The 16,894-nt window shown below is 38.7% G+C and overlaps 1 protein-coding gene across 3 annotated transcripts in view; it reads left to right on the top strand.

The window, feature by feature from the left end:
• Window positions 1-16,894, top strand: part of LOC124605225 (G protein-coupled receptor kinase 2) — a 173,549-nt gene that overhangs the window by 124,701 nt on the left and 31,954 nt on the right. For 2 of the 3 annotated variants that reach the window (XM_047136775.1, XM_047136776.1), the window contains 2 exons: window positions 9,837-9,980; window positions 14,913-15,050. In XM_047136775.1, the coding sequence (XP_046992731.1) occupies window positions 9,837-9,980; window positions 14,913-15,050 (282 nt within the window). Of the gene's footprint in view, window positions 1-9,836; window positions 9,981-14,890; window positions 15,051-16,894 lie in introns of all 3 variants that reach the window. The other variant, XR_006978624.1, reaches the window with a different exon arrangement.

Below are 16,894 nucleotides of genomic sequence, written 5' to 3'. Positions count from 1 at the left end.
ATCGTCGGCCATTTGACATCTACTGATGGATAAAAACTTTCTCTAGGCTTTTGCATGCTTTCGTCAGCTATATTTGTCCGTGTTTCTCCTAAATATTTTCTAATGTAATGTGATATATTTTATAAAATTTGGTTATTGCATATTTGACAACACATTTATTAACTATGTGTAAAATATAATAAGATAAATATCAAGGTCTGAGGATGCTTGTGTTAGCATTCATTGGTAAAAAAGTAAAAGTAGTGAACTCTGATAGACTGTAAATGAAATACAAAACAATGTTAAAAAGTGCGGGTCTGGAATATTTTCATGGCACTGAGAATCTGTGTACAACAGGAAAACTGTACAACAAACATACCAATACTTGTAAATTATTGAAAATTACTTTTTAAAAATAAACGCTACACTATTTTTGGCGATTCTTCAGAATGTACTGTATTATGTACATGTGCATATTTCATTGCTTCATGTTTCAGAAGTGGTTAATGACCAGAGTACAAGAGATGGAAAGTGAGTTACTAGACCGATGTACACATAATAAGGCATGATGGCCTCCACACTCCCTATTTCTCTGTTCCATGTGAAATATTCCATGCATTTTTTTTCCTTCCAGTAACTGGAAACATTGACAAGCTCCATGTGGGAATACTGTTTTCTCTCACATTCAAAATATTAATATATATGAAATACTACTGCACTCGCTTGTGCAAATAATATATTTTGTGTTTACTTTAAGTCACCAAAATTAACAGTACAGTATCAAAATAATTACCATACATATTTCTCTAATATTTAAATCAATGCTAACTATTCCATATACATCCCGAAGCACATAAAGCAGATGGATGTGGCAGAAAAAGCTACTGCCTGGGCTCCATGTGAAACCCAATATCTTGCTTGTGCGCAAAGCCCCTCACCGTGTTTTATAATGTGCTTCACTCTACACATAACAGAGAATGGATACAAATGTGAAGTACCACTTAGAGCTGCATTCATTAATGCAAATCCTATATCCTCTAAGCCAGGGCTTCACAACGAACGTGCTCGCAGAGCAAGCTGTGAGCAGCAAGGCGCGAGCACAGAGCAGCGCGAGCACGCTACCCCCACTACCGGACCAGAGTGGAGAGGGGGGAGAGTCACATGGGGAACACAACAGCTGCCGCCAGTCAATGTAAATCCGCGGCCACCTGCAGGGATATCACTCACGAATTATTACTGTGACAAATGAAACAAATAAAGGAGAATGTACACGTGCCACATAATTTTATTAGCTTAGTGTATGCCTCTACATTCGTATTAATTTGTAAACTGTTACACAATAAAAGGTGTCACTGAAGTGTGGGATTCTCGGTTATCTTTTACTTTTTACCCTTTACAATTGCATCTACGTTCGGAGTAATTGTTCTTTTGCATTGTAGGTGCAGCGCGCAGTTTAAATTTCGATCAGAAAATGCGTTTCTCAGGCTCGTCTTGTTACATTTCATTGCAGAGAGCAGTTGTTCACAAACATATGTGGAACCGAACATTGATATAATTGTAGCTGCCAGTTTGTGCAAACGAGGAAACCTGTCCTGAGAGAAGTGTCTGTAGAATTCCAAAATGTTTTTCTTGTTCTGAAATTTGTCTCTGTATTCTCTGTCACACTGCAGGTCAATAATTTCTAGTTGCAGCTGAGGACGAATCTCTTGAATATTTGCCGAATATGGAGAGGAGAACAGTTCAAAATCACTGTCTAGTGCTGTCAGATCTTGAAAGCGTTGATCAAATTCTTCCTTAAGGGCAACTAAACTATGTGAATAACGTTCACAGTCTTTGTGAACACCTTGCATGGATAATAATTTAGGAAAATGAGCTAGATTTCCTGTTTCCAGCTGACTCACCCAAAGTGTCAATTTCATTTTAAAAGCTCGTATTCGATCTATGAAATGAGTAATTAGCAGATCTTTACCTTGTAGTGAAATGTTCAAAGCATTCAGATGGCTAGTTAAATCTGCTAAGAATGCGAGATCACATTTCCCTGAAGGCTCTTTCAATTCAGGAACACACATGTTATTTATTTCCATGAACATATTTATCTTATCTAATAGGCAAAAAAATCGATTTAATAATTCGCCACGACTAAGCCAGTGGACCTCGCTGTATTAAGGCAGGCTACCATACTGGCTTTCTACATCCTCAAGAAAGCTTTTAAATTGCCTGTGTTTGTAGCCCATGCTTCCTTATATAATTGGTTGTACGAACAACAACACTCATCACATTTTTTAGAGCGATACTCTTTGCACATAATTTTTCCTGGTGGATCACACAGTGAACGCCCCTTATTTCCTTCAGCACAGTCAGTTTTTGCATTTTCTCCTTCAACAGCGCAACGAAACCTGATTTTTTTCCCCTGTCATCGCTGGTGCACCGTCAGTAGAGACTGAAACTAAAGAATTCCACGACAATCCTATATTTTCAACACTTTCTTCAACATTACTTAAAATATCACCTCCGGTTGTAGTGTTCTTCATGGCTACTACATCGAGGAGCTCCTCCCTCACCTGAAGATCTCTATTAACACCTCTAATAAATATGGCAAGCTGTGCTGTTACAGTGATATAAACACTTTCGTCCAGAGCTAGAGAAAACGCCATAAAATCTTTACAGATATTTGCAAGCTGGCTCTGGACGTCATCTGCCATGTCCTGTATGCGACACATAATTGTCATGTTAGATAATGGCACATTCCGAAACTGTTCAACTTGAGATGGACATAAATGTTCCGCTGCAACTACCAAATATTCTTTTATTAAATCGCCATCAGTGAAGGGGCGCAGGGCTTTTGCTAAAAGCAAAGCAATTTTGTAACTCACTCTGAGAGCTGCCTCGGTTGATTTTTCTTTGTCGTCCAGATCTTCTTCGGATAGCTTCCTTTTAAGTTTAATAACTTCCTGTGCACGATCTGGTCCATCACATTTTCCACTTCTGTGGTCTTTCGCGTGGTACGACATATAATGTCGCTGCAAATTAAATTTCCTAAAAGAATTCAGCGTTTTGTGACATAGTAAACATTTTGCAACACCGTCTTTTTCTGTAAACCGATACAATTCATCCCAATGGGGGTTGAACTGCGAAAGCATGGTTGGGGTTACACAACGGCGACTTGACATGATTCTTAACCAGCGAAATGACTGTTATCTGAACTGATCGTAGTACTTTAAGCGTTACACAGTCAGCACGAATTCAATAGGCACGCTGCGGCCCTATTCAAGCGTGCGCGCGCATTTCCCCTCCCTCCCTACTCCACGACCTTGAACCTGCTCGCGAGCACGTGCCTGAGCAGACGCGAGTACTCGCGCTCAAAACCGGCCAGTTGTTAAGCCCTGCTCTAAGCAATCATGATATGAGACATCCACCAATAAAGTTAGATAACCAGTAGAAAAAAAAGAAAGAAGAAACATACAATTGAATTGTTTACAGTATGTGTTGGTGTCTACTTAACCCACAAGATTCCAATATGAATAATGAAAAAAATAATTTTACACTAAGTAGCAACATCAAGTGATCGTAAACAGAAATGAGAATAGCCCACTTTGCCCCAAGGCGATTATATAGCCAACACCCAGGAACCAGCTGCAAAGGAGCACCACCTCATTGCCCAAAATCTTCTTGGACTGGAGCAACTGAACCATTTCCATCGCCAAGGCTTTGACAATTTACCGTTGTGCTCAGAAATGAGGAACATCGTACCCACAATCCTTCCCAACTGTCCCAAAAATGGTATTCAGGATTTCACCTAATCTGTTCAATATCGTAGTCCATTTGTAGGCCACATGTCCTCCAATCCTTGCTGCATGGGTTGTACCTGTATGGAAGGCCATCTAGCACATTGTATTCCAGCCCCATCACTAGCTTATCCTATCCTGTCTGAGGAAGGGCAACCTGTGAAAGCAACCATATCATATACCAGCATTGCTGTAACTTCTTTATAGCATTTTGTATTGATGCAACCACAGCCTAGCTGACCATCTGAAATGAATGGCTATCACCATTTGTGGCCTAGAGCACAGTGGGCCACCCAGCAGCAAAACACAACTTGCTGGATTTCAATGGCTGCCTCACATCCTGTGTGAGTTGTTCATGCAACACCTTTCAATCCTGTTACCTCATGTCAGTCTCCACTAGCCCCTGCCTCACACCCACCTTCCACCACTACCACAGAACACACTAACTCCACTTACCCTGCACTCACGTCATCTCCTCCTCCATATTCTTCTTCCTCTGTTATATTTCCCCCTTGAAATCCATTCCTCCACATCATAGTGCACTGCACACAGCAGCTCTTGTTTATGGCCACAATGAGCTCACCAGTCCTAAGTTCCTATCCTGTGCATCTACTATCTTTCCATCCAAACTGTCTGCCACCTTTCACCAATTCCCCCTCCTCCTCTTCCTCCCCACCCCTCCCCCTCCTAACCCCCCACCCCAACTGACACAACCTCTCACCCCAGTGCTGGCACAATGCACTCAGTCAGTGCAGCATAGTCATACAGGTGTATGTACCCTCTATAGCTCTGAAGCATAATTCATGTAAAAGCTAGCAAATGTACCATACTATTTTATATTTCTGTCAGTGACTCAGCACCTGCACTATTCAGTGAGTTGCTGCCTTCACTCCTTAAATTATTCGTATTCCAGACTGCAGTAAGAGTGTTACATTAAAAGAAGTGTCACAACTTTGTTATGATCAGCTGATAACAGTTGAAACCAGAAGCGACTTTGAGAGCGTCAACTAGTGTTTCACTTATTGTGCTATATTTGTGTGCACTCAAGTGCCAAGCTGGAAGTTTGGTCAGCTCCACAAGTGACGGGAGAGGGAGGAAAGAGACCTCTCAGTATTAAGTGATCAGAAATAGTGCCCATTTTTCTTAGAATTAATGTTCCAAGCAAATTGAAAAATGGAAGTCCAAGAAGTACTACAATTTCCATCTCTTTAAGTCCCCTAGCAACAGTAATTTTGTCAGTTGCAGTTGATGCCTCAGAGGTTGGAGGAGTGGATTGTAAGTACTGTTTTATGTATTATACTGAAAACAAAATCTATTATATTCAGCTCCAGTCAATTGCACTTTATAGGTTCGTCCATAATGTTGACAATACTGTGATTTTTGAGCCTTATATTCAGTGTAAAACTTAACTTAGCTCCCACACCTGAGAAATCTTAAGGGTGAGGCCATTGAAGGTCATTTATTTACTCTCAAGTCAGAAATGTGCCAATGTACAGACTGATTACAAATAAGGAAACAGAAGACTAAAAGTGGGAAAATACAACACATGTAATGCACTTGTATCTTCATGTCTCATGTGTCAGGAACTTTGGAATTCCTGTGGCCCTTGGGGTGACATGAATGATACCATGGAAAGTTGGATACAGAAGCCACTGAAGCTTGTGATTTGTTGTTGTCTGCATTCACAGTACATATCACCAACAGTTAAGTCCTCTTTCTTCTTATTGTTCTTGGATCTTCCCAGTCTGAATCAAAATGTTTCCTGACTTCCCTGTCGATAAACTTTCTATGTGTCCAAGGGGCAGCTGCTCGGCTGCTGCCATCCATATACAGAAGTGTGGTGTTCTCTCCTTTCACTGTTCCAGCTTTGCCTTGCTGGGAGGCATGCTAAGCTTCATAGCTTTTGTTGGTATTCAGAATTTGCAGAATAGGGATGTCTGTTCAGTAGGTGAGTTCTATTCTACCCCAGTTTAAGTCTATCCTAACCAGCGGACACTGCACATTGTACAGGTGGTGATGTTATTCCAGATTGATGAAGTCTGTGTTTTGGAGTGTATTTGAGATAACATGTAATGAACCTATTCATAGGCATTCAGTGAGAGCACCTATTTGGCTCCCACAAGTGGGGCAAGTGTTTATCACTGCAAAAGAGGGATTTGTCAGAGGTGATTGCCTACATGTTCGTTTCACAGCTAAGTTGTTGAGCCAGGTGCCATTGTGGGACTTGTTGCCTTCTTTGACAAGTTTCCTCCACCTGCTGTGGTGTCTTTGACGAGCTCCTCCCAGTTTGGCAGTCAACATTAAATGTGTTCATATCACACTTGACACAGTCCTTAAAGTGCAATGCATGTCTTCCAGGGGGTCACTCGGCAAGTGCTATCTCACTAAGTAGTGTGTAATGGAGAAGATGCGAGTAGTCCCTACGATGTAAGTGTCCTAGCCACCGCAGGCGACATTTCTTCAGATGGTTGGTGATACATGGTAGCTGTGCAGTATTCACAATCAACTCATTTGTCTTTTGGTCCATATGTGTTATGCTTAGACTGTTTCGTAAGCACTGTAGATGAAAAGTGTTCAGCTCATGTACGAGGTCGGTTCAAAAAATTCCAGAACTTTGTCTACAAAATTTTTCTACACTTACCTTTTACTTATTGTGCATGATCTTCTTTGAAATACTCTCCTCCATAATTGCTACACTGCTGCCATCAACATTTTTCACTTTCGGAAGCAGTTTTGGTATGCCTTTTGCTGGATTTTCAAAGGGTTTTCAACTTTGAAAATAAAAAAAAGTCCTCAGTGGTCAGGCTTGGAGAGTATGGAAGATGAGGCAGCACAGGAATTTTGTTTTATAGTCATACATGAGCAGGGATGAATGCGCAGGTGCGTTATCGTGGTGCAAGATCCGTTAATTGTCTTGCCACATTTCTGGCAATTTCCTTCTCACGTTTTATCACAGGCATCACAACACAGCCCAATAATACCATCAATTAACAGTTTGTCCCTTGGCATGAATTTATAATAAACTAGTCCGTCAGAGTCAAAGCAAACTGTAAGCATGACTTTGACTTTTGACCTGACCTGACCAGCTTTTTTTGGTCTTGAAGAACCTTTCTCGAATCTTGGTCTCAACATCATAACCGTAGACCCACATCTCATCATGAGTTAAGATTCTCCTAAGGAATATTGCATTCTGATTTTCGCAATCCAAAAGTTCTTCACAGATTGCGAGACAAAGGTCTTTCTGGTCTTGGCTCACGTGTGACGAATTTGGTGGCAACAAAACGCATTCCAAGATGCTGTATCAGGATTTCGTGACATGATCCAACTGAAATGTTAACACTCTTCTGCAATCTGTCGGACAGCCAGCCTTTGTTTGACATGCACAGTTTTGTTGACGCTCCTGACATGATGTTCCTGGCATGACATCGAAGTATGACCTGAACAAGCATCAACTTTAACTTTCGTCTGGCCATTTGTAATCCATGTGAACCATTCGTAACACTGAGTACAGCTAAGCACTCTTCACCATAGGCTTCCTGCATCATTTGATGAAACTGTGTAAAGATTTTCTTGATTTTTCACACAAAATTTAATGGAGATGCATTGCTCCTCTAACTCCCATCCGAAATTTGCAAACTGTGTGACACAATGTTCTACTCAATAGAGCACTGAACAATAACCAATTGACCTACAACAATGAAATTTCCGGCAGTTACACATTAAACTCAGGTATGTGCAGGGATGCCAAGTATGTTTTGCTCCAACACACCATTGGTGTGAAATTATAAATGATCCAGAATTTGTTGAGCAGACCTCGTGTAATGTGTCCAGTTCTTAGCACCATATAAGATGGTGCTCAGCACACTTACTTGATAGATGAGATTTTTTCGTCACCATAGGAAGTTTGCTGTCCCACACTCGTGTGCAGAGCTTCCTGAAATATTCGTCACTTTGCCGTTTCTCATGTTTATTTTGTCATCCAGAGAAAGATCGTTGACAAATCGATTGGTATATGACTCTCTGTACAAGACCAGAGAGACTATTACGTAGCAGGAGGGGGGGGGGGGGGGGGGGGAACACACAGTGCCTTTGCTGTTGCATAGATTCTTGAAATCAATTTTTTTTATTTTTTATTTATTTATTTATTTTTTTCGTGTTGTTAGTCTTACAGTGCTTTTTGAATTTACTACTAGCAAGTATTTTGTATTTTCAAAGACAACAGTTGTGTAAGTGGGTCCTAACCACACAGCTCACAAGGAACCTCTCTGTTTCATTAACGGAATACGCAGACTTGTATGTTACAAGATTTTTATCTTAACTAGCTCCAATTACACTACCCTGACAGATTTCTGAGGGCAGTTGTCAGATTTCTCTCCACATTGTAAAGTTCTTGCTCTGTGCAGATCATTTGCATACAGGAAGTGGTTATTGGTGTAGGTATTGATGACAAGTGGAGCTAAAACACTACCCAGTGCTGTCTAGTCCCTACACTATGCTTGGAAGTATCTGGATCATATATTTAGCTGTTGATGTTTTCAGATTGTTGTTACTTGCCACATTTATCATCACTATTGATGGTGTATCTCAAGGTAATAGCTGTTTATCATCATTCTACCTACAGGTGCTTTCTTTCCAAAAAACAGAAAGCATTACAATACGCAGAAGTGCCAAAGAAATGTGTATAGCAAGCATATTCACGTATATATGTGAACAGTCAGAGTATGGCACTGCAGTTGGTAACTCTTACATAAGACAAGTGTCTGATGCAGTTGTTAAAATTTGAGTGAGTTTGAACGTGGTGCTATAGTGGAAGCGTGAGCCATGGGACACAGCATCTCCGAGGTAGTGATGAAGTGGAGATTTTCCCGTATGACCATTTCACAAGTGTACTATGAATATCAGGAATCCAGTAAAACATCAAGTCTCTGACATCACTGTGGCCAGAAAAAGCTCCTGCAAGAACGGGACCAATGACGACTGAAGAGAATCGTTCAACGTGACAGAAGTGCAACCCTTTCGCAAATAGCTGCAGATTTCAGTGCTGGGACATCAACAAGTGTCAGCGTGTGAACTATTCAACGAAACATAATCGATATTGGCTTTTGGGGCCATAGGCCCAATTGTATACCCTTGATGACTACATGACAAAAAGCTTTACATCTCGCCTGGGCCCATCAACACCGGCATTGGACTGATTATGACTGGAAACATGTTGCCTGTCAGACGAGCCTTGTTTCCAATTGTATCAAGTGGATGGATGTGTGTTGGTATGGAGATAACCTCATGAATCCATGTACTCTGCTTATCGTCAGGGGACTGTTCAAGCTGGTGGAGGCTCTGTAATGGTGTGGGTCATGCACAGACCTTAGATACGTCTCACTTATGTATGCATCGTGTCTGATCACCTACGTCTATTCATGTCCATTGTGCATTCCGAAGGACTTGGGCTTTTCCAGCAGGACAGTGTGACACCCTGCACGTCTAGAATTGCTACAGAGTGGCTCCAGGAACACTCTTCTGAGTTTAAACACTTCCACTGGCCACCAAACTCCCCAGGCATGAACATCGTTGAGCATATCTGGAATGCCGTGCAATGTGCTGTTCAGAAGATATCTCCACACTCTCACACTCGTACAGATTTATGGACAGCCCTGCAGGATTCATAGTGTCAATTCCCTCCAGCACTACTTCAGACATCAGTCAATTCCATGCCACATCGTGTTGTGGAACTTCTGCATTCTCGCGGGGGCCCTACACGATATTAGGCAAGTGTGCCAGTTTCTTTGGCTCTTCAGTATATTTTAATCTGTGTGTTTTTTAAAGTAACTTATAAATGATTATACTTGTGTGGGCTTCAATCCAGGTTTTATCTATTTATTAACAATCTATATTAGCAATTACTGCAACAGTGTTAGTAACATTTGTAAGAAAATGTTACTTTGTAACATGACAAAAGAACTTGTATTCCCTGTTATAAGTATTACCTACTGCAATAGGGTCTAACATGTCTGTTACAAAACTTAATGCACAGAGTACATATGGTACTTACATTCAGTGTATGTTGTGATGCAGCTTTTGAAGAAGTCACCAAAAGCACGTTTAGGATGTCACAATGGGAGGATGGGAGCATTGGAAGTTAAACAGCATGAGTTCTTCAGGTGTTTGAATTGGAAGCGACTTGAAGCAGGAGTATATGAGCCTCCATTTGTTCCAGATGTAAGTTATATAATAATATTAATATCTTGTAAGAAGTGTCTTTTAAGTTTTGTTTGAATTGTAGCACATGTTGATACGAAAATAGATTTTTAATGTATTGGGACCTCATATTGCATAGGTTTAATGAGTTTTTCGAGTATAACATTGACTTTCTTTTGACAGTTCCCATTTAAGTTCTATGAGCATATGTGTTACACTTTTATATGAGTTCTGCTGATCTTTTACATACATTATTAGTAGTGCATCTCTGAGTTCATTCAATGTCTGCTGTCAGGCCTATGTGACTGTGGTGCCAAGCACTGGATAAGTACTCTTGAATGTGGTTTCTTCTTTGTAAACGCACTGAAATTGTGAACCCCACCTCCCCTAACTAATCTAAGTCTTTCCAATATTACCTCATTTCTGTTGGACATTTACTGTCTCTTTCACTTCTCTTTACCATCCAGCATAATGTATGACTATATCTTGATTATCATTTGGCATTGTGGTACAATGGCAATACTGTACTACTACTACTACTACTACTACTACTACTGTGTTCATCCCATTTCATATTGCTTGGTAATATTAAGCCAAAACGTTTAAACAGTGTAACAGATCCCAAAAGGTTACCACTAATATTGTAATTGTATACTGTTGGTTGTTTATTTTAGACAAAGAGCTGCCATTCAGTGCACCAAATGGAAATAGTACGCAAGAAATATTGCTCCAGAAACATTATTTATTAGCAAAGAATCTGACAGTGCTGCTGATGATCCTGTCTTGGACATCATTTTACGTGTACTGTGAATATTAGCAGTCATGTTAGGCTCACTTGGTGTCCATCCAATGTTATTTTTGCTCATGTTTAATGTTCACTGTCCAGTTAATGCATGATTATGTCTTCATTACCAGTTGATGTGGTACTGTCTCAAATGTCTTAAAAATAGAAAAAGAGAGTCTAGTTTTTCACTTGCACATAGTCTTTAGAAGATATAATATGTGGAAAAAAAGTGAGCAGTATTTCACATTAGTCATTTTTTCATAAACAGGTACTGATTCTTCCAGATATAAACTTAGAATTTTCTCCAGGATTCTACAGTAGAGGGATCCTATAGATATTGTTTAGTTAATTGCATGCATTTTCAAAGTAAACTGTTGCGGTAATTCAGTCAGAGCCAGGTACCAACTTTGCTAAGAGTTCTCCTAGTTTTTTTCAACACAGGTGTGCTTATTTCAGTATTATTAATTTTTGAATGTGGTGTTCAAACATTAGTGGTGGTTTCTTTGATCAAGACTTGTTTGATCCAACTCTCCATACTAATCTGTCCTTTCCAAGCCTCTTTATCTCTGCATAACTGCTGCAACTTACAGTCATTTCAACCTACTAATCAAGCCTCTCCATCTACAATCTTTACCCTCTACACTTCTCTCCATAACCAACTGACAATGCCATAATGCCTCAGATTGTCTCCAATTGATCGATCCTTCTTTTAGTCAGGCTCCCATGAATTTCTTTTCTCCCAAATTTATCTGTGCACACTTCATACTAAACCTTTCATTCCCAATGCCCATTAATTAATTCAGTGCACATATTTTAAGCATCACTTTACCAAAAAACCTCATTTAATCTGTAGATTTCTTTAAATACTTAGATGCTATAAGGAATCTTTACTTTCCCTGGTCTGTTTGTGATAGCACTTAAGGATGAGGCATTCTAGTAACCACAAGATTGTAGAATACAGGATGAAGATGTAGTTATAGCTATAGCAGTAGGGGTCAAAATGTCACGACTTTTTAGTAATACTTAGTCTCTTTCCTTGCATTGTAAGGAATTGCCACTCTTTTTCCTTTGAACTCCTATTTCAAAATCAATTGATTCTTCATTATTTTCTGGAAGTTGCTCCTCACCTCACTCATTCTGTGGAGGATCACTTTCAGATTTTCCACCTGCTGTTTCTAAGGATGAGAACTTGATGAATGAATGTGGTACTTCATTTGAAATAACCTCAATATCTGGCACAAACTCTGTCCAATTGGTACATTTGTACCTGTCATAAGTTCTGAAGAGTTGACTCAATTCTCTCATCATTCTTTTAGAGAGGTGAGGTTGTGGATGATATCTTGGAATCAATACCATTTATACGTCTTCTCATTCTTAAAATTCTTCGAACTCACTGCCCCCCCCCCCCCCCCCCCAAATGTTGAACCACTATCTAACAAAAGACAAATAGGTCTCCCCAATTTTTTAAAAAAATAATGGCATTGTAGGTGATTTAGGAGTAAAGGAGACCACTAACCAAATAATTCTGAAAGCTAGCACTTTTTCTTTCCCTTTTGCGAATGCCTGTCGATACTCAACACTTCTGGTATTTGGTGAGTGGTCTCCTTTACTCCTAAATTACTAATGTGCTACCCGGACTTTCCTACTATATTTACAGGGGATTGTAGGTGATGTATTAGTTCTTCCAACCACATATATTTGTTCCTGTTTTTCACTAGGACAACCTTTTAATTCTTTTCAGACTTAAAAAAAAGTATAGTTTCAACATTCAACTTCTCTTGTAGGGGGAACCTTGTCTTGCTCACAACCTTGAAATACTTTATTCAAACCTTTTAATTTGAATTGATCTAGACTCAACTTTATTTTTTGTTCAACAGGTTTAACAGTTTGTTGCCATGAAATTGCCTTTTGGGCAATATTGCCACTGCCCAGTAAGGGACCTATTCCTCCTTTACTTTGAGTAGTCTCTAATGGAGTGATTCTAGTTCTTCCTGCATTTGATTTACCTTTCTAGGCATTTTTATCATCTACGTAACTTTTTCTTATAGTTATCCTATCTAAGCAAATACACTTGGTTACCTGTTTCCTCATTGACAGATATATTTTAAATCCTGATCTTTCTTCCTAATACTCTAACTTTTCTTAAGATTGGTTATGGCTACAAAAGTAATGACCATAGAAGGTTTATATATTTTTAGGAAAAGGACATGGCATTACATCTAGATTTTACGGTGATGCCAGCGATGTCTGGATTCTGCACTGCCTGTAAAGTAAGTTATCCTCCTGAGTCTTTTCACTCATATATAGCCACTCACTTAGTGACATCTCACTACTCTAAATCCCTTCAAAATGATAGTCAAGTGCTCTTAATTGACTAAATCTGTTTCCACTTCCCTTTTCCAATGCATCCATCCTACCATTAAGTGATCCTTGATCTGTTATCTATGTAGTTGATTATTCTGTTTTGACAACTGTCCCATCTGCTTCTCTTGCATTATTTCCATTATTACATTAGCAAAGTCACTTCTTATTGTTGACAGCTGTCTGGGTTACAGTTGCTATCATTGCTGCTGCTGCTGCTGCTACTATCACCAATTTGCTTGAAATGCTCACTTTTTATTTAGTAGTTGCCACATTCCACTTGAAATTTTCTTTTCTTTTTTCTTTCTTCATACCTATGGCACCTTTTGCTCTTTGCATTATTTTCTTTGTTAACTAATTGTTTCTAAATGTAATCCACAGAATGGCCCTATTTTTAAATAAACTCTTGTAAATCTATATATTTATGAATTTCCTGCCTAATGAGTTTGTTTCTTGTTAGTTTTGTGTCTGTTTTTACTTGTATCTTTCTAATCAATAATCACTTGAAACCATAAATTGGTGTGCTGGCTATTCCTTCCAAGATTTAGAAAATGCTCCAGGAGAAGTGGCCAAGGGCCTGTCCTCATTGGATTTTGTTTCTTCACAGGACATCCTAAACACAAAACATTTCTCAGGCAGTGCAGAATCCAGACATTGCTGGCATCACTGTAAAATCTAGATGTAATGCCATGTTCTTTTCCTAAAAATAATAAACCCTCCATGGTCATTACTTTTGTTTCCATAACCAATCTTAAGGAAAGTTAGAGTATTTGGAAGAAATATCAGGATTTAAAATATATGTGTTGATAAGGAAACAGGTAACCACGTGTATGTGCTTAGAAAACATTTCAAAACAACATTTATAATTATTCAAGTCATGGGGCCTTCACCATTCAAGTGAGTGGAGATAAGTTTTTGAAATGCAGGAATCTGTATTGGTTTCTTTACACTTTTGGAGCAGTTCTTGTAAATAAGAGCTGTGACTAAACATAAATCATGCAAAATTATACATGTATAACGTTTTACATATTTTATTATTAGATGGCACCAATATAACTGGTTGATGTTGCTGGTACATGAGTACTAATGCAAATGTACATACCTTGAAGAGTAGATCGTCTCACTACTTTACACTCTTTCATAACTAAATGTGGATGACATATATTCCAAACCAAAAGTTGTTATGTAGTGCAGACACTAATTAGCACTCTGACTACTGTACTGTCAGCAACCACCAAAATAATTTTGTGTATTTTCGTACAGATGACATTGTATATTGCATATTTCCATACTGTTGTCATGACCAGTTATGTTATGATGTAATATCATATGAACTAATGAAATTTTTCTACCATAGATATTTAGCATGGTTGTGTTGTGTGCATTTAATAATAGGACTTACGGTGTATTGACACATTTGTTTCTCTGTTTATTAATGACCAAGTAGGTTTTTCGTCTTCACAAGTTATGTTATGAGCCACAATAAGGTACATAATTCTGTTGAAAACTTAATGACTGTCATCAAAGTAATGGAGGAGGCTATACAAATGGGGTCCATATTTTAAGTAGCATTTTACTAGTTTCCAGATTTAAGTATAAAGTATTTCTCATTTCTGTGTCATCTAAAATTTGATATATTGACTGAGCCCCATTTTTCAGTGTAATTAAATGAAGAGTTACACTAATAGTGACTGTTTTCATCATAAAACCATCTATGTTCCAAGAGTTTGCTAGTAATGATTGTTGTGAAATCAGAGTTGTCATTACCTGTTAACTCACGCTGCAGCCCAACGCTGTTTGTCCTGCAGCCACACGCCGTATACGCCAAGGATGTCCTGGATATTGAGCAGTTCTCAACCGTGAAAGGCGTCAATTTAGATGCCTCGGATGACACGTTTTATAGCAAGTTCAACACTGGTTCTGTGTCAATACCATGGCAGAATGAGGTAACAAATAAATTATTTTCTCTGATTCAGTCTCATAAATGTCTGTCATATGCAAATATGGAAAATTTTTAAACCCTTACTGCAAATGCTATTGAGTTGTTGACTGTTTTTAGCCTCAGTTTTTATAGTTGTTGAAAATTTGATAGAAGGGTACTGTATTACAGTGAGCATTGAAAGATGTTGTCCTTATCTGACTGTTTCAAGAGATCTTACATCACAAGATGATTTAGCTTCTAAAAATATGTACTGGGCTTTGTACTTCAATTTTGGAACAATTACAAGTGTTATGTATTCAAAAGATGGTCATAAAAGTAGCAGTAACAGCAGTAATATTACTTGCATAATACAGTAGTATTTTTATTTGAAGGAAACTTGAGTTTCACTTAGAGATACATTATTACCCATTAAAACCGTACAGGTTTTTCACATTTCATTAAAGATGAAGAGGTTCTTATGATTTGCTTTGTAGTATTGGGATTCATTTTCAGATGCTACACATAAAAAGGAATTAATTTTCCTCTTGTACAAAACTGTTAAAAATCACTATTTACCTAATAATTTTTCTCTGGGAAGGTACTGAGAAGTGATGGAATCCATTTCATATTTCTTCTGCATAGTGGGAAATGTGCAAAAAGATGGCTGGTGGATTTCTTATTTGCATTATTCTGATGCAGTCCCACAAAAAATGAAGCAAAACTCAAACCCCACAGGGCATCAGGCCAGCCAAAGAACTATCAACCAATCAGGCTATTGAGCACTATTTGTAAGTTCCTTCAGAGAATCTTTCATGATTGGATTAGTCCAGTGATCTTTCAGTAGGGCCTTCCAGGATGGAGCTGTGCTGATAAGGTCTTACCATGAACAACACTTATTGCTGCAGGATACCAAATGAAACAGTAAACATCAGTTTGACACAGTTTGGAGGCATGAGCTGCTTTATATATTACTGCAACTTGTTCTATGCAGATGGACTACAGAAGTAACTGGCAACATGGTAATTGGAAAGATATTTACTTTAACTACAGGAAAAGGCACTGTTCATGCAAAAATATTAAATAATGTCTTACCACAGGGATACATTCTTGCTCCACTGTTCTTTAATTTATATATATTTGATATTCCTCCAGCACAGTCCAGAAAGTTTTTCTATGCAAATGACTGGGCAATAGCTATCCAGCACGAAGACTGGCACAAAAGCCTCCGATCTCTGTTTTGACCCGATCATCTTCAGATCTAAAACTAAAATAAAATGAAACATTAATAAATAACTGTTAAATGGATACTGTGGAAAATATTTAAAATTTAAAATACTTAAAATTGTACCTGAATACCGTATTTACTCGAATCTAAGCCGCACCCGATAAATGAGACTCGAAATCGAGGAAAAAAAAATTTCCAGAATCTAAGCCGCACCGAAATTTGAGACTCGAAATTCAAGGGGAGAGAAAAGTTTTAGGCCACACCTCCAAATCGAAACAAAGTTGGTACATTGTAATATGAGACACAATTTAGATCGAATGAATGACGATACAGCTACAGTAGTTTGGCTCGTGTCGTAAGCTTAGAAGTTAAGCTTTACTAGGTAGCCATTGCTATGAGTCAGGCGCTCCGTCCGTATTTATACGGGTACCCTTCCTTTTTCATGTGCTTCGACTAGTTTGAATTCATTACTTATTTTTCTTTGATCTGATAAGTGCCATTCTCTTTGTTATAGGTGTTTAAGTCACTCTAAACTGAAAATGCATTACTGTAATGTGTCATGCATTGTTTGTCGCAGTCTGATAATGAGTGTTTACGGCCTGTCGCCGCTCGCGGCATGGCTTGCTTTTGTGCGCGCTACCACC

The sequence above is a fragment of the Schistocerca americana genome, chromosome 3, assembly GCF_021461395.2.
Source record: "Schistocerca americana isolate TAMUIC-IGC-003095 chromosome 3, iqSchAmer2.1, whole genome shotgun sequence".
Classification (NCBI taxonomy): domain Eukaryota; kingdom Metazoa; phylum Arthropoda; class Insecta; order Orthoptera; family Acrididae; genus Schistocerca; species Schistocerca americana.
This window is presented reverse-complemented; position numbering and strand designations above follow the sequence as displayed.